This window comes from Mugil cephalus, chromosome 8 (assembly GCF_022458985.1).
Source record: "Mugil cephalus isolate CIBA_MC_2020 chromosome 8, CIBA_Mcephalus_1.1, whole genome shotgun sequence".
Lineage (NCBI taxonomy): Eukaryota > Metazoa > Chordata > Actinopteri > Mugiliformes > Mugilidae > Mugil > Mugil cephalus.
In genome coordinates, this window is record NC_061777.1 from 25281929 (window position 1) to 25298514 (window position 16586).

Below are 16586 nucleotides of genomic sequence, written 5' to 3' on the forward strand. Positions count from 1 at the left end.
CTGTGCATTTAGGCGACAGGCATATACACCAATCAGGCATAACATTATGACCACCTGGGATTTTTTAGTTGTTCCTACAGTGTGTGTGTGTGTGTGTGTGTCTGTGTGTCTGTGTGTCAGGCTGCATACTGCTGGGGATGACTGCTGCCATTGTCATTGTCACCTAGACCAGACCAGGTGTCTGGTCTGGTCTAGGTGAGTGGTACATGTCTAGAAACGTCCACATGAATGAATGCCAGGTTCAAGGATTTCCCAGCAAAGATTTTACTTCACTTCTCGTGGTTTTAATGTTGTGGCAGCAGTCAGCACTGTTCTGCCTCACAACACAAAGGTTTTGAGTTTTAACCACGGGGCCTTCTCCCTGTGTTGTCCATGTGCTGGTGATTCTAAATTGGCCGTACTGTAGGTGCATATGAGCATGAATGGTTGTCTCTCTGTGTTAGTCCTGTGGTTGACTGGAGGTATCCCACCTCTCATCTGGTTAGAGCTGGGATGGGCGTCAGCCCCACGGTGGTCCTCTAAGTAGCTCTAAGCAGTAAGAGCTAAAAGCTTATGAAGGAATGATTTTCTTGGGCATGTCTGTTCTATAGTTTGCTCACATTATAATTGTTGTTTGGTATATCACCAACAGCAACAGATCAACTAAACTCATCAAACGTACAGTGGAATTATCAAACGTATAAAACAGCAGAAACACGTTAAGGCATTGATAAGAAAACTAATGAGCAGAAAAGGCAGAACACAAGTCACTCAAAATATAAATATGAAATGTTAACCATAAAATAAAAAGTGTAAACTGAGCAGTGACAGCATCAACATTTAAAAGTCCTAACAAGAAGTAAACAGAACCGGGGACACATTGGATCATTTCTTAATCTGCAGTGTTGAGGGAAGGTTCCAGATGCTTCAGCACTCCCCCCACCAGGTACAGGCTGCCAGTCACCAGCACAGAGGTGGTCCCGGCCTCTGCTCTCAGCCTGTCAGGAGGCCCATTACACTGAGGAGGGGCCGACGCTGGCTGTTTTCTCCCGTTGATCCACTGGAGGGCGCTCAGGATGCAGGGGAACACCAGGCTGTGATTGCCAGAGCTGGTCACCAGGTGGCGCTGACGCACTTCTTCTGTTGCACTCAAGCTCTGCCAGATAATTTGATTTTCTCTGCAGCGGGCCAAAATCTGGTGCACACTGATACTGTTCTGAGCTGCAGAGCACAGGGAAGACACACAAATATGAGAAAGACGTGACTGACAACAACAACGAACATGAAATATTCACAAACATGATGGCTTCTGAGTCCCAGAATTTCTTTTCAGATTTCACATTCAGGGTTCAATCATTCAGTATATTTATCTTATATTTAACTTCTTTTTAACTTTTTGTAAGTCATTCCAGCATTAATATTTTATATTCTGTAAATATATGTAATGTCAATATGTGTGATAACAAACCATGTGTCTGTGAGCCAAGGTAACAAAATCTCATACACCAGTAAATCATGAATACAATAATAAAGTAAGAATAATTATTATTATTACTAAATCATTATTACATACCAATTAAATAATAATAAATAATGAACAGTAATAATTCAAAAATCATTATTACATGTCATATTATAGCAAGAATATATAAAGTAATATAAAGCTTCCATCAATAATTATTTAAAATAATAATAATAATAAACAACAAAACAAACAGACATATGCAAAACAATAATAATTATAATGATAATAATCACTATAATGGAGGGGGAGGAGGATGGATGGGGGAGGCAAATATCTTATGAGACTATTTTATTTATTTATTTATTTTTATTCATTTTTATTGCGGGCCCCTGCAGACCCTCTGGGGACCGGCCTAAGACTCCCCACACCCTCCAACCCCCAGGGTGAGGTCTGCTGGATACCGGTGCAATAATACCATCTTGGAGTTTAGTGGAATATCATTGCTTTACTGTCATTTTCTCTCACCTGCAGAGGCTTCAGTAATGTTGGGGCAGAAGAGCGCGTAGTCAAACCGGCACAGCTGCAAGTAACACAGAATAGTTTGATGGCACACACACAGGCAGTGGTGTTGCTTATTAAAGAGCATTGTATTGTGTGTCATAATTACAGCCAACAGTCGGAGTAAAGCAGCAGAGTCCCTCTCTCCTGTTGTGTTAAACAGCAGGATTTTAAGTCCAGGGCTTCTGCAAGACAAAAGCAGATCTAGTAAATGATTTCTTTGAAGAGTCGGATTTAAGTGTTTTAATTCAGTTTTTTAGTATGAAAAAACATGAAAACATGACATGAAAATGAATGAAGACATGGTCTGTGCGGAAAGTGGACGAAGGTTTTGGGCAATTTAAAGTCACATATACTGCATGTCAAAATTTCTTTATAGCAGGACACTGAAGGTGACTGTCAGTGATGAAATCCTCCCACAGAACATGCATCATGCATGCTCTAAAACATTATCAGGATTCTGTAGGTTACATAGATGATCATATATTTATTTTTTTTTTAAATATTTGGACCCGGAAATCAAGTAATTTCTAACAAAATAACTGGGAAGATGAAATCAGGACTGTAGCTATGACTGAGAACATCAATGCCATGCCTCTGTCTCACTTCCATTTTGTACTTCTTTGTATTCTGAGCTAACTGAGACTTAGTAGTTTAAATTGACGGGTGAGAGAGAGGCAGAGTGACTTTCGGGGAATGACACAGGCTGCAGGATTGTAGCCTCAGTTTGTGGAGCACCTGTTCTACCGGGTGTTTTCTTCATTTAAAGTTTGTGTTAAATTAAGAAAGGCAGTGTAGAGTGGGCTTTTAAACATATGACCTGGGTAACCACTGTCTAATCAAGTGTTAATGCTTCAACCATAAAGGCTATTAGATACTTTGTACGTGGTGTTGTGTGCGGCCGTACTGAGAGTGGTCTCTCTGAAGCGTCTCCTCTCTGAACCAGTCGATGCAGGCCTCCACGCTGGCTGTGGTGTGGGCTCCATCCAGGTAATATGTGACAGAGCCCTGCCTCAGCGTCTGGTTTCGTCCTAACCACTCTGTCTCCCATAAACCTGGAAGGGAGAAGGGGGAAGAAAGTCAAATGAAGCCCTCAGTGGTCAAACAAAATATCCGATTGCACAAAGGGGCAAAGTGCTGGAATGAAAGTGTGTATCTGTAAGCACTGTCTATACTTTCTATGATCGTGATGATGTGGGGAGGGATTGTGTGGGATGACCATTAGGCACTGACTCCATGGTTTGTCACCTCTCTAGTTCCTGGCCTTAAAGTGGGCAGTATTAACTATAACAATTAGTAAAACATCGATAAGACAACTGCAGCTGATTCAGATCTCTGCTGCTCGAGTCTTCACCAAGAAAGTAGATCATATCACTCCAGTTCTAAGGTCAGTACACTGTCTGCCAGAAGATAGGTTTTAAAGTACTGCCTCTGATCTGTAAAGCTTTGAATGGTTTAGAACCAAAATACATCAGTGACCTCCTGACTCAGTATGAGTCGGCCAGATTACTTCTGTCAGGTCCCAGAATCAGTACTAAACACAGAGAAGGTGCTTTCAGCTTCTATGCTCCACATATCTGGAACAAACTCCCAGAAATCTCACCTGTTCTCAGCTACCTTTGACCATTTTGCAGCAATTTTGTGCTGCACTGTAACTTTTATTTGTGATTTTATTAACGTCTGGTTTTAATGATACGTTTTAATGAACTCCTGTTTGTCATGATGCTTTAATGTCTTTGTGAAGCACTTTGAATCACATTCCTGTTGAAATGTGCGATATAAATAAACTTGCCTTGCCTTACCTACGTGACAAGTTCCAGCATTATTTTTACCGTGCTTCTCATTTCATCATCTATACCAACGACAGCCCTATGTCTGCCAACATTAAAGAAGTGGGCCACTGCTTGGCCGGCTTGCCACCTCAAATCTACCCGACTCAAACATTTTGGAATTATTTTTGATGTGCTATCACCGTAGGCTGTGTTCTCTGAAACACTGGTGCAGTTACCTACTTCTGTGCGTTTTGTCTTAGAGCAGGCAAACCTGACATTTTAGTCAGCAGATGATTACATGTTTGAACTCGCCTTTCAGCATGGCTGCAGTGGGCTTGAAAGTGGGCGCCTGGGAGTTCAGTGTGCAGGCCGTTTGAGTCAAACTGGGAATATCTGCAAAGAAGCATATAAATTTGCTCATAGCATGTCTTCTCTGACTGCAGTGCACGTAACAGAAATACAACTGTTGTGCAGTGTTTCTTTTTCTCAAACACAATACATGCCTGTATATTTCCAGCTATGTTTGTACTCTGAGAGAGTACAAACATAGCTGGGTAACATTGCATGCATGTGGATCCTCATGCATTCAGATGTCCCCAGATCCAGATAGTGTACCTCCTTTCTTCTCAGTCTCGTGGCGCTGCAGCCAGCTGAAACTGAGCTGCAGGGCAAGTGATGCATTTAAGCGCTGGTGTTTTCCTGCCAGTCCCAGACGTACAGGACCGACCATATCCTCGTACTGATCCAACTCAGGACAGACCTGCAAGGGGCACTACAGAGGACAGACGTGAATGAGTCACAGGTAGATTTTGAGGCCTTTATCTCATTGTGAATTCAAATGAATATTAACTCTGTCCTCCAGCAGAAACTTGATTTCATGTGTACAGTATAAAACTGTACATATGAACTTGAAGTTATGATCTAATTCAATATTTTTATTAGGTTTACTGCAAAACAAATCAAAAATAGTTTCTGAATCAAACTGTGTCCCAAAAGAAAACCTAGCAATGCATGATTTGAAAATATTATCTTGAGTCAATGTGATGCCTAAAAAAAGATCTTAAGCAGATCTTAAAAAGAGAAACATTAAATTATGTGGAAAATGTCTCAAAACAGCTTCTGCAGGACGGGATTAACTTCAGATTTCTAAGTAGAGGCAAATGCGGGACTGTGTCGTCCTCCTCACCCCCGTCTCTTCAGCACGGCTCTGCAGGACTCTCAGAGAGTTTGGTGTCTGTTGGACGGTAAAAGCAAGGACACCTGGCTGAGGACAGATTGGTCAAAATCAGTTTGTTTTCACGAATACTGTTCCTGTATGCTTTTGATTTTTGATTATTAATAAATGGTCACACACACACACACACTGTCAGATAAATAACAGTGTAGTAATAAGCCTAATAAATCCATAAAAAATAAAGCTGTCAATATGAATAATATGAAATACTATTCCAGAGACAGAACCTTGAATATCCCAGCCTTCTGCCACGCAATCTTCTCCATCGTATCTCCCAGCAAACTGCAGTGATCCAAACCAAGAGATGTGACCCCACACACCCACGGCTTCCTGTAAATCACACATAATGTTTAGCTTCTGCAGACAGAACAGAAAATGTATTTGTAATGGGATATGCACATAAAAAGTCATTACCTGATTATGTTTGTGCAGTCGTACTGGCCTCCAATCCCGACTTCAATCACAGCTAAATCCACCTGGTTTTACAGAAATGCCTTTGAGATCAATGCTTAGTGTGTGTGAGTGTCTGTGCATGTGTGTTTGTGAGCTTACTCGCTCCTGCAGGAACACATGGAAAGCCAGAAGAGTCAGGAACTGGAAATAGGAGGGCAGGGTGCCTCTGTTCACATCCTGTGGATGCATCAAATATGAGTATTGAAAAGTGTCCAGACATACAAGTCGTTCCTGTGACTTCATCATAGACATATTTCCATCTGATGGTAAAGAAATTCAAAACACTTCTACAACAGAAGAGCTGCCACTAAACCTGTTACGAGGGAGACCATCTGAAAAATGTATTACCTGAACTCCATGTTCAAAGATTCGTCTTAAATTAGCAAAACGATAAGTAGATAAGCAGTCATCCAATGGCTACATCAGGACGTGTTACAGTGTTTTGTGCTGGTGCCTGCTGGACTTAATTAGTCTACAGAGTCACAGTTTAGAAGGTGTAGGTAAGATATTTACAGGAAACAAATCGATAAAGCTAATCAAAATCACAACAGACCATTTAAATGTCTTCTACACTCTGTCAGAAAGCTCAAACTAATGAGCTGTTAGATTAAACCAATGACAATGGTAGCTCCACTTTAAATCTACAAGTCTGTGGCTTGGGGCTTTGAGCTAAATGCTAACACCTTCATGCTAGTAGGTCTTCTAACCATCTCTACTGAGATAGAATGGGAAACTGAAGCAAAGCTGAACTGGCTGGTCTGACCATGAGGTGTTTATGTTGAAACCCTTACGTTCGTGTACAAAACATCCCAGATACGAACCAGAAATGGTGACCGGACATAAGAGTTACAACCTAAATGACCCATTTCATGCTCAATTATAGTCAGATGGATAGTATAAAGCCTACCTTTGTGTCCACTAGCTGCTCGTAGGCCTCCCAGAAGTACTTTGTGAAAAGCTCCGTGCTGATTGGCCAGCCGTTAATTCGTATTCTCTCTCTGACATGAACCAAGTGTGGAGAGCTAAGGGCAAAGAGGTCACAGTTATTTCTCCTGCTGAAACTCCACACAAACAGCATGGCCTGACCAGTGGCTTAGATCCATTCAAAGGTCTTAGTGAAGGTCTCAATTACATCTGCGCATTCCTTGCTATGAGAATAACTTTCTTGTTTCACTTCCTGATGGCATCTGCTTCAGATAACATTACAGCCATATATTATAATACTGTGCAGCAGTAAGACAAATGCATGTGTGTCAATGCACAACCGAGAAAAGAAACCAGAGATAACCTCGTACTATCTCTCACACAGGTCGTCGGGCTTGAAATGGCAGCGTGAGTTAACCATTTATCAACTGAAAAACAAGCAGCAAAGTCCAGACTAGAAACTGAAAAATGACTTTCAGACATGTTTACATCTAGAAACTGATCCCTGTGTATGAGAACAAATAGCTGTTGTGAAAGAAAACATTCTAAATTTTCAACCGTGGACCTACCTTGATTTATTATCTGTAAAAGTGATTATTTTGGGAGAATGGTGCCACTTGTTCTTAATATAACAACATTTGAAGCACTTGCATGAGTGGGCATGAGTTGTTCTTTTATAATACAACCAGTTAGGATCATTTTAACAAGTAAATACATACTGTACATTTGAAGTGTTGTAGGGTCTTGCATCTACAGCACAGATACATACTTAGAAGTATGAATCTTGACAAAAACTAGTCATGGCTCTATTTTTCTAAATCTCCTTGTCCTCTTGTACTAAATTTACTGGATAAAATATAGAAACAGAAACGGTTTTATTGTTCCTAATTGACACAGTGTTGTTATAGCAAAGTAAATATGGACATTGGCATTTCAGTTGTGGGTGTAGAGATTTTGCCTCACATATGTCTGTAGTAACTCAAAACGAAAACTCATTGTCATACCTGTAAAATCCTGTCCGAAAGCCATGACTCCTGAGCACTCTTTCAGTAAAAGCACATGTTGAACCCTGGCAACAACAACAACAAAATATTGTTGATATTGTCCACAGTGGACACCTTTTATTTTTTTAATCTGAACTCTGTGAAGACCATGCCATACCTTTCCTTTTGTCCCGCTAACGTGAATGATGTTGAGTTTGTCCAGTTCACACACCTGAATAAATGACACATCCAGATTTTAAAAAACAGATCTCAGTGTTTGTTTAAAAGCACCTCTGACAGTGAATGATGATTTATTGCTTCGCCACCTTAATTATGTAGAGGACCAACTGCTGTAGTATCATTGTAGAACACTGGACATTAACAGCCATGTCATTATGACCACCTAACATTGTGTGGGTCTCCACTTTGCAGCCAAAACAGTCCTGACCCGTCGAGGCATGGACCCCTCTAGATGTCTGAAGGTGTGCTCTAGTGTCTAGCACCAAGATGTTAGCAGCACATCCTTCACATCCTGCTCATAGAAAAGTGGGGCCTCCATGGATCAAGCTTTTTTGTCCTGCACATCCCACTGATGCTCAGTTGGATTGATATCTGAGTCATTTGGAGGCCAAGTCAACAACTTGAACCTGTTGTCTTGTGCCTCAAACTATTCCTGAACCACTTTAACTTTGCTGGTTTTTTTTTGGTTAACTTTGCTGTTTTTTGTTAAGATGCTTAAGTAGGTGGACTGCAAGCATACTTAGGTAGGTAGGTGGTACACGTCAAAGAAACATCCACATGAATGGTCAGAAGATCTGCAGCCCCTCAGATCCTTCTACTGCTTCTAAAACACCACCTTAAAGGTCTATCCCAGACCACTTAATAATCCACCCACAGGCAGGTAGCATGTTAACATGGCAGTCAGGCGTAATTCACTTTAGTTCACTTTAGCTAGGTCATTATTTGGTGTGTGTTCTACATTTGTCGTAGGCAGAGCTTAATATCATCCACACTGAAGTCAAATGAAAATATAAGAGTCAGTGCATCAAGAGGAAAATCCATGCTGTAAGGCACCTTTAGCATCAGGTTATTATTTGTACTTCACTACATTACTACATTCGACAGCTACAAACCCTTTACATACCAAAGCACAAGAACAACTGATGATCATAAGATGTGTCAGAACTTTTGTTTGCATTTGTTTCTGTTTGCATATGATGTTTCCTAATGGAAAGTTTCCCATTTTATTAATACTACAAGTCACGAATTTAGGTGTTACTTTCCACAGCTCAAAAGGTCGTCAACACAGTCTATCTATGTACGCTGCTTGTTTCATTTCTTTTTTCCACTGGCATGATGAAAGGTGGAAACACAAGATTCCTGAGATTCTAACATTCACAGTAACTCTGTAAGCTACTCTCAAAATGTAACACATTAATAGTAACGCTTACCTCAGAATTACAGATTATGATGACAGTAAATGCATGTGTATGATGATAGAATAATTACTACTGTATATTGTGTATTGTACATACAGTCAAGCCGGTGCGGTGGAGGAATCCCTTCATGGCCTGGAGCTGCAGGCCTGGATTCTTCTGACGTTCGTGCAGCCTTTCCAAAACTGCAGTGTGATTCTGCAGGCTGTTCAGGATGCACAAAGCTCCCTGACAACACAAAAAGACACACAACAACACTCTCCAATCCAGCCAAATTCTAGCATGTAAGAAAGAAAGTGAGCATGAGACTAAAACAAAGAAGCTCACATGCTTAATTATACTCACATGAAAAGTCTTGGTCCGGTTCACGGCAGCAGTTTGACCCAGTACCATGGCAGCAATCCCGACCAATGAAGGCTGTCACCACGCCATGAAAAGCAGATGTAGACTGATATGCTGGCAAAAATAACTTTATGACTCTAATAACTTAACCAGCAATAGATACTGGCATTGTGACAGGCTGAACATGAGAGATAGCATACTAGTCCAATCAGGTTCTTGTCACCACCCACTTTTTTTCTTTTTTTTCTTTTTGTCAACACGAGGCCGCTGTTTGCACAGGACATGTGGCTTCACAACCTCATAACAGCAGGCTGCCAAAGGAAAGACACAATCAGAAAAAGAGTGCTAGCACTGACAATCAGTTTAATTAAAGCAACTGAAAACAGATATCCTGATGAATACATGAGTACATCTTTAGATTAAAACCAAAAGTGCAATGAAGCAGTTTAAAGTGATGATACCGACTGAAAGGACTGGTTGGAGTTTTTTCCGTGTCAGTTATAAAATTAGAAGGTAGATAGGGAACAGTAAACAAACATAATAATGAAACATACCAGCCAAGAGAATAGTTTTCAGTTTAATGCAATTTTATTTATGTAATGTCAATAATAATGCAAACTGATAGCTGAAGGCTCTACCTCCCATTACACTTTTAGAAACTCTAGGAACCACAAGTAGACCTGCACTTGAGATCAAAGTGATCTTTTGGGATGATACAAGGGTATAAAGAAGCTGTTACGTACAAATGGACCTCTTATCATGTAATAGTTACAGTGTGTTGTGAGGATGCTCTCCACCACACACCCGTAGAATGACGTGAGGAATGCAGTACCCAGGCTTCAGCCTCCTCAGGAAGTACAGCATTACATATGCCCTTTTGGCAAAGCTGGTGACACGTGCATTATCCTGCTGGAAATAGTCAGACGAAGATCAACTATACCTATAAGGGTATGCCCAATATTAACAAATACATACAGAACATGACTGACTGCTATTAATGGGCTCAAAGTGAGCCAAAAAACAGAGCTACCCCAACAGCAACAACCGTCTGGAATGATCCTCACCTGTTCCTGCAGGTCCTGTACCACAGGACTGAGCAAACGCATTAATGCATAAACATGCAGGAGTACAGGTGTTCAAAATAAATGGCATGATCTCATGGTCTCGTGGGTGCATCAAAATGAGGGAAAACTATTCTAAAGACTTACCACTAGGTGTCAGCCCAACACAACAGAAGAGACTCTGGAGTCACAAGGCTCGCTACAGAACATCTGGTTAAATGAAGCTTTTATTGCTCCATTTTTATTTACACTTGTCTTTTAGCTCAAGGTATAGTATTAGAGCTCGAACTGCATTAAGTGTGCAAAGGTTATTTTAAATAAAGTCTGTAATAAGCCAGATTTGAGATAATATGAAAGTAATGCATAGACTTGTACAGACTGGTTATTTATTAAATTTAATTAAATGACATACTTATAAGTTCACTGCAACTTAACAGTAATTTGGCAACATATAGCCAGTGTGTAAAAAGGGAAGTGGTGAGTAGCCATAATAAAAACAGGAGGAAACTGTAGCAATAAGAATGAATGTGTTCTCTGTCTCCCTGTTTTGCCTACTGTCCACTGTCCAGGTATGAGGACTGGGATGGCACTGGACACAGCATCTGCCATGTCACTGACTGGCATAGAGCGCCCCCTTGTGAATGAAGCTTCTGAGAACCACTGTCTTTTGTAAGAAGTTTGGCTCCATCTCATCGACTGCTGAGGAAACGCAACTGTTTTACGCTTCCTCTGAAGTACACTCTTCCACAGTACAAATACTTTCAGCTGAATAAAGCACCAAAGCAGAATGGACTTCCCCTTTTTGTTGTGGTTTTATCCCTTGTATCAGCACCTGCACTGGGTTTTGTATGTGAATGCATTCTTTCTAGCTGCATGTTTAAGTTCAGTAAGTCCTAATAGAATGGACAACTCTTTGATTTGACTTTAATAATACAGTAGTTCGTGTCTTTCTTAATCCCTGTCTGTTCATCCACTGGCATTATTCTTCTGCAATGGTTTAGTGGTGCCAACAAAAATAACACGCAAGGTATACATGCAACATAGCCTGTACGGATTCAGTGAAATATAGCCAAGGCATAGATAGCATAATCTAAATAATTAGATCATAGTGTAAAGAAAGGAAGAAAGAGGAAGTAGAGGACAAATTCTGACATAAGAGTACGACCAGAGTTTTAAGACAGGCATATATGTGGCACCAATAACAATACAAGCTGTCTCATTTACAGAATGCAGGGCCTGAAAGCCCTAGAGCAAGCACTATGACAGGAAGAAACCTTGAGCAGAAGTCAGCTTATAAGGGAGGACGCATCTGCTTTAGTTCATCCAGGTAGAGACACGAAAAGAGAGACGAGAGAAGGAAAGGAGGAAGGAGATGTTCCATACATACCTACATTTGAATAAAGGATACATGCAGCATGTAAACATGATAGAGATAAGATAAGAGATAAGCTACATGATGTAGCTGAAGTGTGCTGGACTAGAGACATTTAAAAGCTTTAGTGGGTATACAGAGCTCATAGAGTTACTGTTATAGGGATGAACAGCACAAGAGCACAGGGACATAAAACTGTCGGTGACAACAGTGGTGTCTTACAGGTGAATTGGTCATTATAATATCAGAGGAATCGAACAGTAAGAGGTAAGGTAAGAGAACGATGCATTCAGGTAAGAATGGATAACTATAAGTCATAGAGTCTGGGCAGGTTGGTTAGACAAGGACCACAGCTGAGTAGTATACAGCTCCGCAGATCTGGAATATGCAATTACAGGCAGGAGACGCTCACAGGAAGATGGGGGAGGATGGAAAAGGAGCAGGAACATGCTATGTAGTAGAAGCCTAGTCCTCCATGCTCCTTCCACAGCCTTTGCACCATTTACAGGAGATACTGTGTATTTTCATATTCAGTATTTACACGTCAGTACGGATCAATGTATTCATACATTATTTAATTCTTATTCTTATTTTTTCATATTGCATACATGTTGGTTGCTGTACTGTCTCCTGTCTGCCTGTTCTAATACTGCTGTGTCACCCTGCGTTTCTCATACAGATGCATAAAGGCGAGCCTGCAATGCTTTGGGAGCAAACAAACAGATTTACTGCTTTTGATATTCAGGTGGAAATATTTGGGCCTCTTGAGTCTCACAGACATCTAATTTCAGCGCTGCAGAGAGAAGAGTGAGAATGCATTTTCTGTCCTGTCTGACTCTCAATGAAACCACATTTCCCATAAAGCCTCTTCCTTTCAGGACCAGGTCCCTCCCCCATCTCAACCGGATGGGAGTCATTTTCCTCTGCAGTGCAGTCACAAAGCCTTTACAGGCCGCCAGGGATTTTACTAATAACAACCAGTAATGAGAATGAAAGGATTTATAAATGTGGGCTGGTTGGATGCAGCAAATGTGAGCTTGTAAAAACAACAGCAGTATGTGGTAGTATAGAAATAGACTCTGCCTTTAGTGAAGGCAGCTGGCTGAGCAGCAACACCCCAACATTATGACTGTATGTTGTATTTTCTGTAACATGATATGTGAGCAGGGTGGGCCGATGCACTGCGGACTTCCCCTGGACCATGGTTGCGTGGTGGGGCTGTGGCTGTGCATGGCTAGCCGGTGACTGTCGGGCTGTATTAGCATCAAATAGACTTCCTGACTCAACTCCCTGGAGAGCAGCCAAGCAGACACAGCCCTCTTAAAGGCACACACTGCATGTGGAAAATCAATGGAAGGCTGCACTTCCCCCATCACATTGTTCGAAGAAAGGGCAAAAAAGGCATTCTTTCTTCAACTTCAAATATATGTTTATGCCTTATGTGGCCTTAATTATACAGATATCTTGTCTAACTTCATGACGTCCTTTACATTTACTTATAATCTACATTAACTGCTTTTAAAGGGAGGTCCTCAAGTCTTATTCATACATTCTGAACACAAAGGCTACACACACGTAGGGAGGATGCGAAGTCAAGGAAGAGAGGGCATGTATTAAGGCCTTCCTACCGAAGAGAGGAGCAGAATTTCACCCCAAAAACCATTACCAATGACTTTGAGTTATATTTAAGGAAGGATGAAAAGCAGAAGCCATTTCTGTTAGTTTTGGTTTCTTCTCCGTGCTCAAAAAAATAATAGTTTACATAAATACAAATAAATTACAAAAATAGATTTACTATTTGAATCCTGACTTAAATGTGACTTAGATACACACCCACCTGATATCTAGTTGAGATGGAGGCTGGTATGGCAAATACTGCTACTCTGGTTTAGTGTGAGCTTAGCTTTCATGTATTAAAATCTAGTGCTGTGGAGCACAATATTCCTAGGACACGTTATTCTTGTGTTTTGTGTAAAACAATTTTGAATGCAACGTGTTTCATAGCACAATGGAATATTTTTATCTCTTGCACATCTAAGCATGGTTTTTAAATAATCATCTATCAGTGGCCTCAATCCAAAAATATCAGCGCTTCAATCACACGTCTCTTTAAAAGGTGTAGCCATTCTCTTTTTCTTTCCCAGCTGATCCATTGAATTTCCCAGGGTCTTTTTTACAAAGCTAGCTCAGGGTGTGACCAGCAGTCCAACAAACACAGTTTGCCCTGACACACTTTGATGGGGTCTAATGCATGTCTGTGGCCTGAAAGGGCTGTGGCTTGCTACAGAGCATGAGTCTGCTTGAATGCTGCCGCAGTGGGGAGGGGGAAACCTGAGATGGGAGTGAATCAGTGGCTCTACTGTACATGAGCTCAGCTGCTCCTGTCTAACACTTGTCCACCATGATAGCCTGTTTCCCACAATATCCGCATAACAGAGCATTGTCCCATATGATAAAGTGTTGCCCTCAAAAGGCATTTAAAGTATTCTACTGTATGTCTCCGTAGTTATGTTGAAACTGTATAGATTTTCTTCTTTTTTTTGTCTAGATTTTCATCTGACATTTCTTTCTGTTGGATAATTCAAAACACTATCCTTAATTAACTTTGGATTCCAGACTCCAGTTTGGTTATGCTAACAATGCCTCTCCCAGACACATGAAAGTAATGCAATATTAAGTAATGTGTTCCACGGGATTCTGTGCAAAGACAGACAATTTCATATTACACCTCAGTCCTTCAGGTAATTTTATTAGGAAGTACTGCATAAATGTGGAGTGCTATTGAGGCAACGCCCAGCTGGATGTATCTCATCTCATCTCATCTCATCTCATCTCATCTCATCTTCTACTACCACTTATCCTCACTAGGGTCGCGGGGGTTGCTGGAGCCTATCCCAGCTGTCAGTGGGCGAGAGGCGGGGTACACCCTGGACAGGTCTCCAGTCCATCGTAAGGCTCTAGATATATCTATGAAATCATATTATAGTAATCCAGTAGGCAAACTTCATAGGGTTCATCATTTTCATTGTTCATGGAAACTATTTAGACACACTGTCGAAATGTATGTTTTTAGTTCATTGTTTCATTTTTCAGACAGAACTAAAGTCAATGTAGTTTAAAACCTCAGAAATTCTCTATCTAAACATTTACTAGAGTTATTTCCTTTGCCTTCAGTGCTACTTCATTCATTCATTCATTCATTCATTCCGCGCATTACTGTCAGAAATGTGCATGCATTTGTTCCTTCTAAACTGGACTACCACCATTTTAATTCCAGGATCGATCCAAATCCAGTTGAAATGTCGACTAATCCAAAATGCTGCAGCATGAGGAACCAGAAAAAGAAATCATGTTATCATAATCTTCACTATAATTTTCTAATTGCACATACTTTATGTTCATATTACATCAGTGACTCTGCATCTAATCTTGTTAAAGCATTATAACCTCCATGGGCGTGTCCATCCCAGCAGCATCTGTTTCCTTCTCATAATATTGATCTGGCTACTGGAAGCTGAGTGCTTATTGCTGCAGTGCCCTGAGAGGTGCTGAGTCACGAGAATCAGTGCACTGTTTAGCAGGGGCTTCACAGAGAGACATGGCCTGCTACTCTACTGTAAGCATGCTGCAGGAAGTGCTGCATCATCATTCTACTCATAAAAAGCATCAAACAAAAAAAGTTTCCTCCCACCACCCTGAAATGTTTTTTTTTTTTTCATGCATTAAGCTCCAGCTGACCTGACACAAGCTGTCTCTGCAAACCACTCAATGCACACAGTGTATCCTCCCAAAGAAGAAGATCAATGAATAATTGATCGGTGGAAGCACAAAGGAAACACGACTGCATAGGAACAAAACTGACTGAGATCAAAGAGAATCTCGATGAGCTCCTGAGGGCGAAGCTGAATTTGTGAAGATTTGTTTTATGTTAACAGTGACAATGCTGACTGCAGCTATAGTGTTCACCATCTTACTTGGACAAATTGGATATTTCAGCCAATGCTAAATCAGCCTGTCCCCGATTATGTATGTTCTGGATCCGTCTCCCCCTTTTGTATTTAAATGTTAATGAAGAGAATGTTCAAAATGTCTGTGGACATACTTGAGGTATTCTGTGGCTGAGGCTATTATGTTTCCCACAAACAAAAAGAAAGTGATGCTACAGCAGTAATATTTTAGGCACTGACTTCCGCAATTCTTTATGCCGGATGCATAAAGAAATTATTTTCAGGTGTAGAATAATTAAATTGGCACGGAGCTTGGAGCTCAAACCCATCCAACACTTCTGGGATGAACTGGAACAACAAGTCATTGTTGCATTTTAACTCACTGGGTTGGGCCTTGGCTAACAAAAGAAAAACATATAATACATTCTGGTCTCAAAAAAACAAAACCAAAAAAAAAACTGCGGAATATACACTGTCCTCAATTGCTAACATAACATAGAAGCTTTGTTCATAGGGGCGGTGAATTCTCAGACTTAAGGCTTTTGTGGGTTGCTCCTCTCTTGTTACATCAGTAGATCGTGTAGGTGTATATTCAGAAGCACATTGTGACAAATATGGCCAAATGTGCAAAACATTTCAGTTAAAACTACAGTCGCTGACAGTAAATTTGCATTATCCAAATAATATTCCATCTACCCATGAATTTTCATCCTCTTATGGGTGGGCGGGACATGGTGGCAACAGGCTAAGCAAAGAATTCTAGACATCCATCTCCCCAGCAACGCATTCCAGTTCCTCTGGAGGGATCCTGAGACGTTCCCAGACCATATATCCCCACAGACCTCGGCATAGATCCAGATCTGGATCTATCTCAAGGTCTCCTCCCAGCTGACCGTGCCCAGTAAACCTAAAGGAACCCAGGAAGTATCCTAGTAGTAGTAGTAGTAGTAGTAGTAGTGACTCTACTCTGAAGTATTGAAACAGGGATGAAATTGATTTGTTTTAAATGACTTTTGATGTTATGAGGGGACGTGACTTTGACTGAGTCTGAAAACTGTTG

At 40.9% G+C, this 16586-nt stretch overlaps 1 protein-coding gene across 2 annotated transcripts; it reads right to left on the reverse strand.

Annotated features, from left to right (window-relative positions):
• Nucleotides 1-580: 580 nt before the first annotated feature.
• LOC125012358 (folylpolyglutamate synthase, mitochondrial-like) lies at nt 581-9380 on the reverse strand. Of its 2 annotated transcripts, none has more exons than XM_047592276.1 (15): nt 9150-9380; nt 8904-9032; nt 7547-7600; nt 7390-7454; nt 6369-6483; nt 5561-5638; nt 5423-5484; nt 5236-5338; nt 4961-5038; nt 4390-4546; nt 4087-4167; nt 2910-3057; nt 2112-2184; nt 1970-2024; nt 581-1200 (listed from the first exon to the last, which is right to left on the reverse strand). In XM_047592276.1, the coding sequence occupies exons 1-15, from the start codon at nt 9195-9197 to the stop codon at nt 872-874; spliced, it is 1575 nt and encodes a 524-aa protein (XP_047448232.1). In that variant the 5' UTR covers nt 9198-9380; the 3' UTR covers nt 581-871. The 2 variants fall into 2 exon arrangements, with proteins under 2 accessions (XP_047448232.1, XP_047448231.1); XM_047592275.1 differs by having other exon boundaries at nt 2112-2187; nt 9150-9376.
• Between the last annotated feature and the right edge of the window lie 7206 nt (nt 9381-16586).

Bases quoted from the DNA above. Each gene is read 5' to 3' on its own strand.
- LOC125012358 (XM_047592275.1), bottom strand. From the start codon at position 9,197: ATGGTACTGGGTCAAACTGCTGCCGTGAACCGGACCAAGACTTTTCAT. The intron at 3,058-4,086 runs GCGAGTTCAAAC...TCTCCCTTCCAG, and splicing joins CACTGCAGCCATGCTGAAAG to GTTTATGGGAGACAGAGTGG. The intron at 1,201-1,969 runs GTGAGAGAAAAT...TGTGCTCTGCAG, and splicing joins CATTACTGAAGCCTCTGCAG to CTCAGAACAGTATCAGTGTG.